The following is an 11,830-nucleotide window of genomic DNA, read 5'->3' as shown; positions in this document are numbered from 1 at the left end:
TGTATAAATTTAAATTTCAAATTATGAATTAAAGAGTATATATGTAATCAACCTATTAAAGTGTCTAAAAAATTTATTAAATAGCTAGATTTATTGAAAGAATGATATTACATAAAAATTTATAATAAAAAATTATAAATATACTAAACTTGCATTTTCATATTTATTCACATCACATTCTCAATAAACTACTTGTAAATTTATTTTATAGTATTTTAATCAGCATTTTCACTTATATACCAAATGTTAGCAAATCACTGAGGCCATGCTTGTGCATCGTTCATGAATCTCACGCATGTTGAAATCTTTTTTATCTTATTATTTTTTGTCGAGTTCAGCAATTCTTGCCCTGGCCTCTCTCTTATTCCCAACATCTGTGCCACATTCATTGCTTTCATTTTCCTCTTCAAAATCGGCTTCTCCACCATCAGAATCCAATTTCCCAGATCCCAATTTCTTGTTCTGGAGGAACTTGATGAGTCCTCCAAGGGCAATATCAGCATCCTCACTTTTCATGAGCCCTTCTGCAACTTCTGCTGGAGTTACCTCCACTTCCATCATCAGTTCATCAATTTGGGTGAAAAATTTGTGACTGGTGATGCCAAGATAGTTTGAAGCAAGGATCCTGAATCCACTAGGAGTGCAATAGGACATGTGGATGTGCATGTCCATGCGACCTGGCCTTAGCAAAGCAGGGTCTAGCTTGTCTTTGTGATTGGTTGTAAAGACTATTATCCTCTCATCGCCACAGCTTGACCATAGGCCATCAATGAAGTTGAGCAATCCGGATAGAGTTAACTGTCACATGGAATTAACAACAGCTTAGTAATGTATGGAACTGGCAAATTTGTTATCTAATAAAATATCATGCCAGGTGTAGTTTTCTTGTCACTTTAATTATTCCTTTTTGGAAGTGAGAGGCAAGCAGCAGGCATCGAAGTAACAGCAGGGTCCATTGACCGAAAACAAGAGAGAAAACTGTACCTTGGATTATGTGCATGTCTAATATAATAGTGAATTATGCAGAAACTTGTTTACATGTAGTTGTCAAAAAATCTATAGTTAGAATTTTGCTTATTAAAACTTCTTATGGTTTCCCTAAGCCGCTGTCCTCTAATGTTCATGAATTAGGGTAAGGGTAAAGAAAAGTCGTAAGTAGAGTTAGAACTTCCTCTTGAAATGCCCTTTGAATTCTAAAAATTGGAAGGTGGATTAATTGTGTCTAAATACCACAATCAATATTTATGCATGAAACACTTTTAATCTTGCAATCTCACCTGGTTGTTACCCTGGTTACATCTCTCGTCTACTCTATCCTGGAGCTCAATGCTGCAATCAATATCCTCCATCACAATTATTGATCGGTTTTTGGTAGAAACTAACAATCTTCGAAGATCTGAATTCCTGCACAGACTCGCAAGTTCCAAGTCATAGACATTAAACTTTAGGTAGTTGGCCATGGCAGCAATCAAGCTTGACTTGCCAGTTCCTGGAGGGCCATAGAGCAAATACCCACGTTTCCACGCTTTTCCAACTCTTCTATAGAAATCTCTTCCTCTAACGAATCGGTCCAAATCGTCTATTAACTCTTTGTTGAGGCTAGGATCTATCGCCAATGTATTAAAAGTGGCTCGATGGTCAAGATTGGTTGATCCCCATTCTCCATCCATGTCTATACCACGTAAGTCTCCCTGCGAAAAAAGCTTCACCACCTTATTTTCTTCTTTAATGGCTTTTGATCTCTCCATTACATATGGCAAGTGGGAACTTAGTACTCTTTCCATGAATTTATTGTGAAAACTGAGCTCAATTGCTCTTTTTTCAGACTTGCCTCGATAATTGTCATTCGTCTCAGCACAAGTAATTTCCCACTTGAGTTGGATTCCTTCAAATATGTCAATAACCTTTTCGCCTTTGTTTACGGTTACAGTGATCGTCTTGTCTCGTGGGGCTTTGGAAGCCTTAAGCATCCGCATAGAAGTAGTGATTTTAGTCCGTATGTATGTTTCGGAAGCTTCGTACAGTTCATTGATGGAGAACCCATCAGACTCATCAATGAGGAGAGTCATTTGGGAAGATGGATTTGAAAAAAGACCAAGTTTGGACAGTAATATTGTTTGGAGTCGTTCTGGAATGAGCTGGCTGATTATGGCCTTCACATCGCTAACCACACTTCGAACCAGCATGGCTAATGCTGTGAAAGTCGAATATGTTGATAGGACTGATGTAGTTGAAGGGATGCTTTTGAGAGAAAACATCTTCGATAGGCACCCGAAAATAAGCAAATAAATAAAAAAAAAACCTTGAAAATTAAAAAAAAATAGATAAGATACCGGTTAAGAAGAAGAAAAAAAAAAAGGAGGAAAAGAAAGGCGTCGGATTGGGTTGAAAGAAGAAGAAAAAGAGAGAGAAAGAAAGGGTTCGGTTGAAAGAAGAACTAGAAAAAGAGAGGAAGAGAGGCTTATATACGGGTTGAAAAAGGAAGTAGAGACTTAGAGGAAAGGAGAGGTTTATATACTTCAGGCTAGGGTTAGTTAGGAGGAGATTACGTCGTTTTGGTAAAGGATAGGAGTAAGGAGCATTTAATAAAATAAAAAAATTACACTCATTTGATGATTTTATCATGTGCATAATTAATACTAATTCGGTTTAGAAGATGGGGTTTTCTTGAGAGAATTGTAAAAATAAGTTTCTTCAGAAATTATCTAGATGAGGGAAAATTCTTAAATTCCATCAAAGCATTGGGTGAATTTAGAAATTTTTTTTATATATATTTTTGGAAAAACATAGAAAAATTACATCATTCTAGGCCAACAAACTCACAAATTGTCTGCTAAAAGATAAGTGAGAATTCCTTCTGGTGTAGATTCAATGATATGTAACCCTAAAGAGAGGTCTTCATAATAAGTGGCCATCCAATTGGCACACTGATTAGCTTCACGATGGATGTGAGTGAGAGTGCAATTCCAGTCTCGATGACTAAATTTCTTAATATCTCGTAGTAATCGGGCGTTTGGATCTAACATTAAATTGCGATGTTCAATTTTCTGTAATGTCAAAAGAGAATCAGATTCAATTTAGAAAAATTTTTAATATAATGAATTTCATTTATGTATTAACATTGACAGTTCTTGCAAAAAAAAGTTATAAAAATGAGATATTAAAATTATAAAAATAATAAAAGATTAAAAATAATATAAAGTTTAAAATTAAGACTCCTTCTTGTGAAACATCAAATAAGCTCGATAACGGAGCCCTTCAAGGAAATAAACATGTTTTCTCGAATATTCTCGACATGCGAAGAATCTCTAAAGCCTTATGAGAGAGTTGAGAAGGCTTAGTAAAAATCCTCGATGTCTAATAACGGATAGAAATAAAAAATATAATAATAAACAATAAATAGAAATTAAGGGAAATACAAATAAGTATGAAATCTAGAATTATTAATTAAGGCTAAATTAAGATAACATAAGATTATTTGATATTGTTTTTTGAACTGATGTCATGGGATATTAAAACCTCTCTTCACGTAACCGTATTACCGAACCTTAATTTGATTACGTAGACCTTATCTTAACTTTTTTAATGAACCTAATACAAGTTTACAATCTCAATAAGAAGGATAGGTTCAATTAGGTGGCCAATCATACTTATATAAAAAAGATTGGTGGCGACTCCCTAACCTACATCAAGGCAATTGGGTTCACGGACCTACACGTTGCAATACCTTGGTGACTCCAATGGAGATTCTTGAGAGTCGAGTCAAGAACTAATCATATATTATCCTAAGTCTTAAATAATTAGTGTTAATTCAATATTTCACTCTTTTTCCCTTAAACTTAAATAACATTGTTTTATTCATTTCCTTTATTCATATGTTGATTATTTTAGTTTATTATCATTTATTTACTATTTTTAATAAATGTGGAGCTTTTAGGATAGGGGTTACTAGGCAAGTGTTTAAAGGTTAGTATGTTCCTTCACACACACTTGACACATTTATTTTCATGCAAGAGCCCATCCTAATTAGGAAGGGATAATTAAGTATTTATTCTCTCGTAAGGTAATAACTTACGTGCAGGCTAGGAAAATATTCCCACTCAAATTGAACCTTTTTTGCTTGTAGCTAGTAATATTCTCCATCTTTGTTGTTCTTAAGCACTTGATAAAAACTCACAATGTAATTCAATTTTTAACTTGAAAATTTTAAATTTATTAATTACTTTATCTTTAGAATGCTACAAATACATGTAGAAAATTCTTGAATAATCATTAATAAATATCACATAATATCTCTTTCCTCCTATTGCAAGTGAACTATATAAACTAAATACAGTATTATGCACCAATTCCAACATTAAAAAAATGAATTTCTAATGATCGCAATAAGCTTGCAAGTTTTACAATTTTCTATAATTTTATCAAATATCTAGAATTAATTCCGAAAATCACAAAGGAAGCATTCTTTTATAATTTACATATCATAAATTATGATACCATTAATCAAGAAAATCATATAAGTAGAGCAACTATTTTATTTACTTACTAATAAAATAATTATATAGATGCCTTTATTCACGTAATTCTTTTTCACAAATATTTGTCCGTTGGACGTAACAGACTTATCGTTTCAATCATACTTTGTATAACACCATGCCTTATTGCAATAAAATTTTATCTTGTTTCTACTCATGCATTTTTCTTTTTCTTGAAGAAATAATAGTCTTTCTTTAAGAGACTTTGTTTTTCATAATGGAAACATGCACCTTTTCTTTCTTGAATTTTTAGGCATTAGCAAAAAGTTTTTTCTTCTTTATAGATTTGACGAATTATTCTTCCTCTATCTCATGAACATTGACTCTTGAGTCTTTCTCATGTTCATTGTGGTACTGCTCTTTAATTTGAAGATGACTCATAAACTCTTGAAGAGACAAATCTTCCTTTTATGTTTTAAGGTTCTCTAGAAATCTCTTTATGATGATGATAATTTATTAATGTTCGAAGACATAACAATAGATTCATGCATATTCATTTTATCAATCATCTTATAGTTAAAAGATGCATAGTTGTAATCACATAGCTTTATTCAAATATGCAACAATCAAAAATCTAGATAATTCATGCAAATCAATTTAACAAAGAAAACAAAACTTATTTGGTAATCCAATGAAAAACCAGTTTATCAATTTTTGTTTGTCAACATCCAATGAGTCCAATTTCACAAAGTCAAAAACCAATTTCTTTAGTGTTCCACATGCAACGACCACTGTTAAACGAAAATAAAACCTTTAAATTGTTGGGACACAGGATTGGAAAATAAAAAATATTAAGAAAAGATTTCAAGACGTGTATCAATGTCATTTTTTAAAAGATTTTTTGCCCTTATCATTGATATGCTAAAGGTGTTGAAGAATGAGATTTGACTTGAAAAACCAGAGACCAGGAGTTAATTTGCGCCAAGACTCGATTTAAACAAAGCAGAAGATGTCTCGTGCTTTTGGCCATGTGACTCATTTATTTTGGTTGGCTTCTTCAGTTTATTCTCAGTTGTTTAAGTTTAATAGTTAATGTCGGTTTATTTTCTCTTTTATAGTTATTGTCGTGTTGAGTAGTGGGTCTGTATTAGCCACATTTTGTGGTTAAATAGTATCATGACCCAAATCCGAGGTATGACTGGTGCAAGGGTATCGATGAGAGTGACCCTCTTTACCTATGCAAGCCTAATGATGAACAACAAACCAATAACTATATGTGCCTCATAGTAATCATCACCATGGAATCATATATAAACAGATATAAGAATATGATTATATCATATAATAGAAATATCATATTAATCCAGCATACTCATGTGCTCATAATGTGGAAGCAACATATGTCATATACCAATGTATAGGCCATCCTGTAATGAATACAAAGCATAAGTCATTTTGTGGCAAACATCCATCATATCAATTATTACATGATAAAGCAAAATCATAATCCATAACAGTCAAATATAAAGATTGGACTATTAGACCATACCCAACAGAGTATGAATTAGAGTAAAAGGGCTGATGCCTACTAAATGCCTTGATGACCACTCCAAAACTAACTATAGAAGTAACTCCCCTCAAAAAACAACAAGCCAAGCAATCTATTTATATGAAATAACTAGTGTATCTTACATGTGTGAATTATAAATAACTCCATGAGTAAATACGGGAAGAGAGAACAAACTAATAGAGAAGAGTATTTAACAAATCACATTTTTGTAAATATGCAATAAACATTAACAATGTTTTGCAAAACCTACCTTACTCGACATAACCATAATATAACACTCGCCTCTCCAAGCGTGATCCTAAATCATCACCCGCCTCTCTAGGCGTAATCATAAACAATCCCATTTAGCTAAACGTATCAAATATCCACATGGTCTCCAAGTCCATTATCTTCCAAATGGATCATGGACTAAATAATCTTATACTTTCCAAGTCCGTTATCTTTTAAACGAATCAAGGAACATACGTCCATACAACCTCTAAGACCGTTGTCTTTCAAATGATACAAGGATAACAAAATACCTTATAAAACATAGTTTGCAAATAGTTTGTAAGCCTTTAAAGAACATTCAAAGTTTGGAAAGCACTTCCAGATAATTTAGGAAAAATCGAGTTAATCATTAAATTAAAAGGGTTTGAAACATAAATCAAAGTTGCCAACAATTCAGTTTCAAATCAAACTCATTTTGATCTTTAGAAAACCTTTTGAAACAATTTAAATTTCAAAATAAGCCTGATCTATCAATACATTAGGTCCATGTAATATTTTCAATGGTTTTGTGTTGTATCCATCGATACATTAGTTCCATGTATCAATAGATTAGGCATAGAACACACTTTTTTAGCCTAGAACTCTTCACTAGTACCTCAACCAAGACTATTATTTATCCATAATCAAATAATCATCATTCAATGATCAAATAGGCAACATCCATGATATGAATTCAACATATCAAGCAATATACGTAGTCTAAATCTAACACATTAGACATCAACGCAATCAAATTTGTGAAGCACTAACCTTAGGATAACCAAATCACCAAGTGTTATCACACTTGCTATAATAGTCCATTGCTTATAGCCGACAACCATTCATAAAAAAAGGTAAAACTCCATTAGCTACCAATATCCAACGAATCTCGAGAAATTACCTCTACTGGTTCAAGCTGTAACTCATTATGCACAATGGCTAGCGAATACCCACACTAGCTACTAGTCCTTATCCCGATAGGCTCCACCAATCACAATACAACAATTCATTATTTAAAATTCAATCAAATGAAAGGGTGAATCCACTCTCCAACATATAAAGAGGTTGAGATATAACATAACCTGAGTCAATTAAACTTATCCACAACTATGAGATAAATGACTATAAATACCATGACCTCACTAAGGAGCAATTATTTCTCACATTAACATTTAAAACCATCAAGCATTCATTAATCATAGACAAATGAAATGTTTGAGATGACAAAACTTTGAAAGGCTTGTTCCCCATGCTCAAAACTAATACATAATAGACTACATATACTTAGTTTATAGTTTTCATCAAAACATACTTGAAAACCTTTATTCACAGCACAACTTATTGAAATTCATTTATATGTAAGGTTGTAGAATAGACATGCTTAATTATACTAAAATAATTAAAAACACCACATCTACCCACCTCAAAGAAACGTGCCTTACTCTCTAGCACCTTTTGTTGAACACTCAATTCTCTAAAAATTCAAACTCCACAACACTTATCATGAAGTTTTCCATAATTAGTACTTGGTTCTATAACATAATCTTAGACTAATAATCGTCTAATCCTTCCACAAATATTTTCTAGCAACTTATACTCAATAATCAGTAGCTAATCTAACTTTAACTAAAGGATTTAAGCCCCCTACTAGCTAGAGTTTAAGCAACTTTACCTTAATGGGCTTGAGAGTCCAAAATCAATTCAAAACCTAAGTTTTCATAAGTAAAATGAATTTATGAGAATCCATAAATTTTTAGAAATCAAACCTTAAATTTAAAGGTCTAAAACAGTTACCTTCCAATATCCATTAAAATCAAAGTCCAAGCTTGAAATGACTTTTGGGAGCTTGAAATCTATTGATGTTGTTAAAGATGGGATTTGAGAGAAAAAGATGGGATTTGAGAGAAAAAGAGAAAAGGGTGATTGGGTTTTCAAGGAAAAATCTTGTTTTCTCCAAATGTAGAAAAGTTTGAAAGTTTAGAGCTCTTAAAATAAGTGAGAAAAAATCAAAATGTCCAATTTTTTTCTAGTTTGGGCCCAATCTATCAATAAATCAGGCTTATCTATCGATAGATTTGGCCATCTATTGATAAATTAGCATTTCTATTGATAGATGTTCTTTAAAAAAATTTTCTAGGTTTGATCTATTGATATATGATGAACTTGATCCAGAATGGTGTTTTTGTGTTCAAAATCATGCCATTTGACCCTCCAATGGCCTCAACTTTCAATCAAACACATTTGATTATCAAAACATGAATTATAAGTCAAAATAGTTTAGAATTTAAATTCAAAAACACCAAATTATTAACTCACCAAGTTAGGTTACAAATTTAACCTTAAATCAAAAAGTAGGGTTTCACAAGTTGGTGGTTATGTTACAAGGTTTAGGACATACAATATGCACAATTATTTTATTTTACGTGTAGTCTTATTGAATTTTTTTCCTCTCATGTACATGATATTTATTTGTGGTATTATTGAATGCAAAGATTGTAAAGAGACTTTGAGTCCAATTATATTTTCTCTCTCATTTTATCTTTCTCTGGTTCTTCACTTTTATCTTTCATGACTTTACTAGATAATAGTCTGAAAGCATAACAAAACCTTTGAGATTCTAACAGGGTTATAGGTGATAAATTTCAAAAATATAATGAAATCGAGTGATAGACTACATTTTACTTTGATGAAATCAATTTACTAAATATTTTTCGACATATAACAAGATTATCAAACTCTTATAGAGTTTTTTTGTAATAAAATAATATAATAGTAATATGAAGAATATTAAGAAAAAAAAAGACTCAATGAAGATGTTTTTGAATATTTTCAAAATCAAAGAGTTTTATTTCTAGACAAAGATATGTCTTTTTATTTAAATTTAACAGTTTGAATAAATATAACTGTTTGAACAAATCTAAAAATTTGAATAAACATTAACTGTTCAAAGATGGGACTGATAGCCTTAGAAATTGGGCAGAACACTATAATAGGTTCATCTGATACTAATTTAGAAGAGTTAAATGATAAAATGAAAATTTGAAATTCATTTGCTTAGAATCATCGATGGTTTCAGACTACAGTGGCATAACACTGGTTTGGGAACCAAAGGGTGATAAACGACACTTATGTGAGTGAAAGGTTGTGTTCTATTTATTAGTGGATAAAATTTCATAAAGCCCTAACTTCATTTTGTAAACAAATCATCGGAGGCATGCTTGTGCCATCGTTCATGTTATTTTTCATGCATTTTGACTTCTTTTCTATCTTAGCATTTTTGTCAATTTCAGCAATTCTTCCCTTGGCCTTTCTCTTATTCCCAACTTCCATGTCACATTCGTTGCTTTCATTTTCCTCTTCAAAATCGGCTTCTCCATGTTAGATAGGTGATCTTTATTTGGTTAATGAAAAGCTATGAGTTGTGGAAGAAAAGAGAATCAGATGGTGGGGTGCAATGACAAATTGAAGTAGTCGTTGGGGTCAAAACACAACAAGAATGAGTCGTTTGTTTTGCTGTTTTGATTGTTAATGAAACGTTGTAGCAGTGTGTCGTTTCACTTGGTTTTCTTTTATGTTTTACAATTACGATGTCGTTTTATATGTCTCGTAAGGCTTTAAGCCAATACTGTTTTAGTTTATTGTTCTGGTTGCTTGGCACTAGTTTTCATGGTGAATGTGAGCTGAGTGCAAGCTCGATTCATTTTACTTGAAAGTCGTTGCTACATTTTAGGATCTAGGCAATTTTTGAATTCAAAATTTCTCATATAAATACTAAAAATGTATTAAGTAGTGTGAGGAATTCCAGAACAAATTTTCACTACTCTGTTTAGAACTTTTATTCTCCTTTCTCTGCTTCTTTTTCCTTATTCTCTGGAATTCATAAACACTTATAAAGTTTAACATGGTATCAGAGCTTTTATTCTTAAGGGACCTGTGAATTGAGCATCTATCATTGAGTGTATCTTCTTCAAATTCGATGGCAATAGCTGGTTTCAATGCTGGTTCACCTCCCATTTTCTCTGGAGTGAATTATCTTTTTTGGGCTGTAAAGATGCGAACGTACCTGAAAGCATTTGATCTGTGGGAGTCAATTGAGTCTGGAGAAGCTTTTGTGCTGAGGCATGCAAATCCTACTTTGGCATAAATCAAACAACACAATGAGGATGTAGCTAAAAGGTACAAAGCTTTGATCTGTTTACAGTCTGCTATTTCTAAATTTATATTTACAAAAATTATGAATTATGAGGATCCTAAGCCTGTTTGGGATAGTTTGAAAAAGGAATACCAGGGTAATAATCGAACTAGGACTATGCAAGTGTTGAATTTGTCTAGACTGTTTAAGCTTATGAAAATGAAGGAGGAAGATAGTATTCAGGATTATATTGACAAATTGTTGAGGTTGGTTAATCAATTGAGACAATTAGGAGAAGATATGAGTGATAAGAGAGTAGTAAACAAGATTTTGGTCAGTATTCCAAAAAGATTTGAAGCTAAGATGTCTTCTTTGGAAGACTCTAAAGATTTAACTAAAATCTCTGTTAATGAGCTAGTTGGTGCTTTGTTTGCTCAAAAGCAAAGGAGAGCTCTCAAGTGTGAAGCTTTTGTTGAAAATACTTTAGTTACGAAGACCAAAAGCTTAAGGAGCAAGGGTAAGGGTTTGAAGAAGTAAAAGAACAGTAAATGAGGTGATGATAAGCAAGGAAAAGTGAAAGACAAGTATCCTCCTTGTCCTCATTGTAAAAAGAGCAATCATACACCTAAGTACTACTGGTACAAACCTCATGTGAAGTGTAGAGGTTGTAACCAGCTTGGTCATGTAAAAAGGGTTTACAAAGTGAAGAAAGCTGAAGGAGATAACAAAGCAGCAGTAGCTGAGGAAGTTATTGAGTCTGAAGAAGTACTATTTATGGCTGAAGTTGAAGTTGGTTCAGCTAAAACTGATACTTGGTTGATTGATAATAGTAGTTCTAACCATATTATAGGCAATGAGAAACTGTTTAGTAAACTTGATAAAAGTTTTAATGTTATGGTGAAAATTGGTAATGGTATGTTTTTAAAGATACTTGGAGTAAGTACTATTACTGTGAAAACTCCAAAATGATTGAAGTCTATTTCTAATGTGTACTTTGTACCAGATGCACAGCAAAATCTATTGAGTGTGGGTCAATTGACTGATAACAAGTATGTGTTGTTATTTAAAGATAAAGCTTGGACCATCTTTGATAGAATAGGTGCTGAAATTCTAACAGTAGCTATGAAGAGTAGATGTTATCCATTGAATCTAATAGAAACTAAGCATAATGCTTTCTATGGTGAAGTGAATATGTCAGAGTTGTGGCACAAGAGGTTTGGACATGTGAATTACAATTCACTTGTCAGGATGGCATCAAAAAGTATGGTAGATGGATTACTTGGTATACAAAGGGCTTTGAAACTGTGTGATGTTTGTCAGTTTAGAAAACAGTGCAAAAAGCCCTATCCTAAGGAGAGAAGGTGGAAAGCTCAGCAGAAATTGGAACTCATTCATACAGATCTC

The 11,830-nt window shown here is 32.5% G+C and overlaps 1 protein-coding gene across 1 annotated transcript; it reads right to left on the bottom strand.

Moving 5' to 3' along the window:
- LOC108660716 (AAA-ATPase At3g50940-like) lies at positions 319-10,308 on the bottom strand. The gene is made up of 3 exons (XM_018114987.1): positions 10,116-10,308; positions 1,278-2,302; positions 319-798 (listed from the first exon to the last, which is right to left on the bottom strand). The coding sequence occupies exons 1-3, from the start codon at positions 10,306-10,308 to the stop codon at positions 319-321; spliced, it is 1,698 nt and encodes a 565-aa protein (XP_017970476.1).

Source organism: Theobroma cacao, chromosome 2 (assembly GCF_000208745.1).
Source record: "Theobroma cacao cultivar B97-61/B2 chromosome 2, Criollo_cocoa_genome_V2, whole genome shotgun sequence".
Classification (NCBI taxonomy): domain Eukaryota; kingdom Viridiplantae; phylum Streptophyta; class Magnoliopsida; order Malvales; family Malvaceae; genus Theobroma; species Theobroma cacao.
This window is presented reverse-complemented; position numbering and strand designations above follow the sequence as displayed.

Bases quoted from the DNA above. Each gene is read 5' to 3' on its own strand.
- LOC108660716 (XM_018114987.1), bottom strand. From the start codon at position 10,308: ATGGGAGGTGAACCAGCATTGAAACCAGCTATTGCCATCGAATTTGAA. The intron at 2,303-10,115 runs GTAGTGAAAATT...TTAATTTTCAAG, and splicing joins GAATAAAAGTTCTAAACAGA to GTTTTTTTTTTATTTATTTG. The intron at 799-1,277 runs GTGAGATTGCAA...TCCATGTGACAG, and splicing joins GTAACCAGGGTAACAACCAG to TTAACTCTATCCGGATTGCT.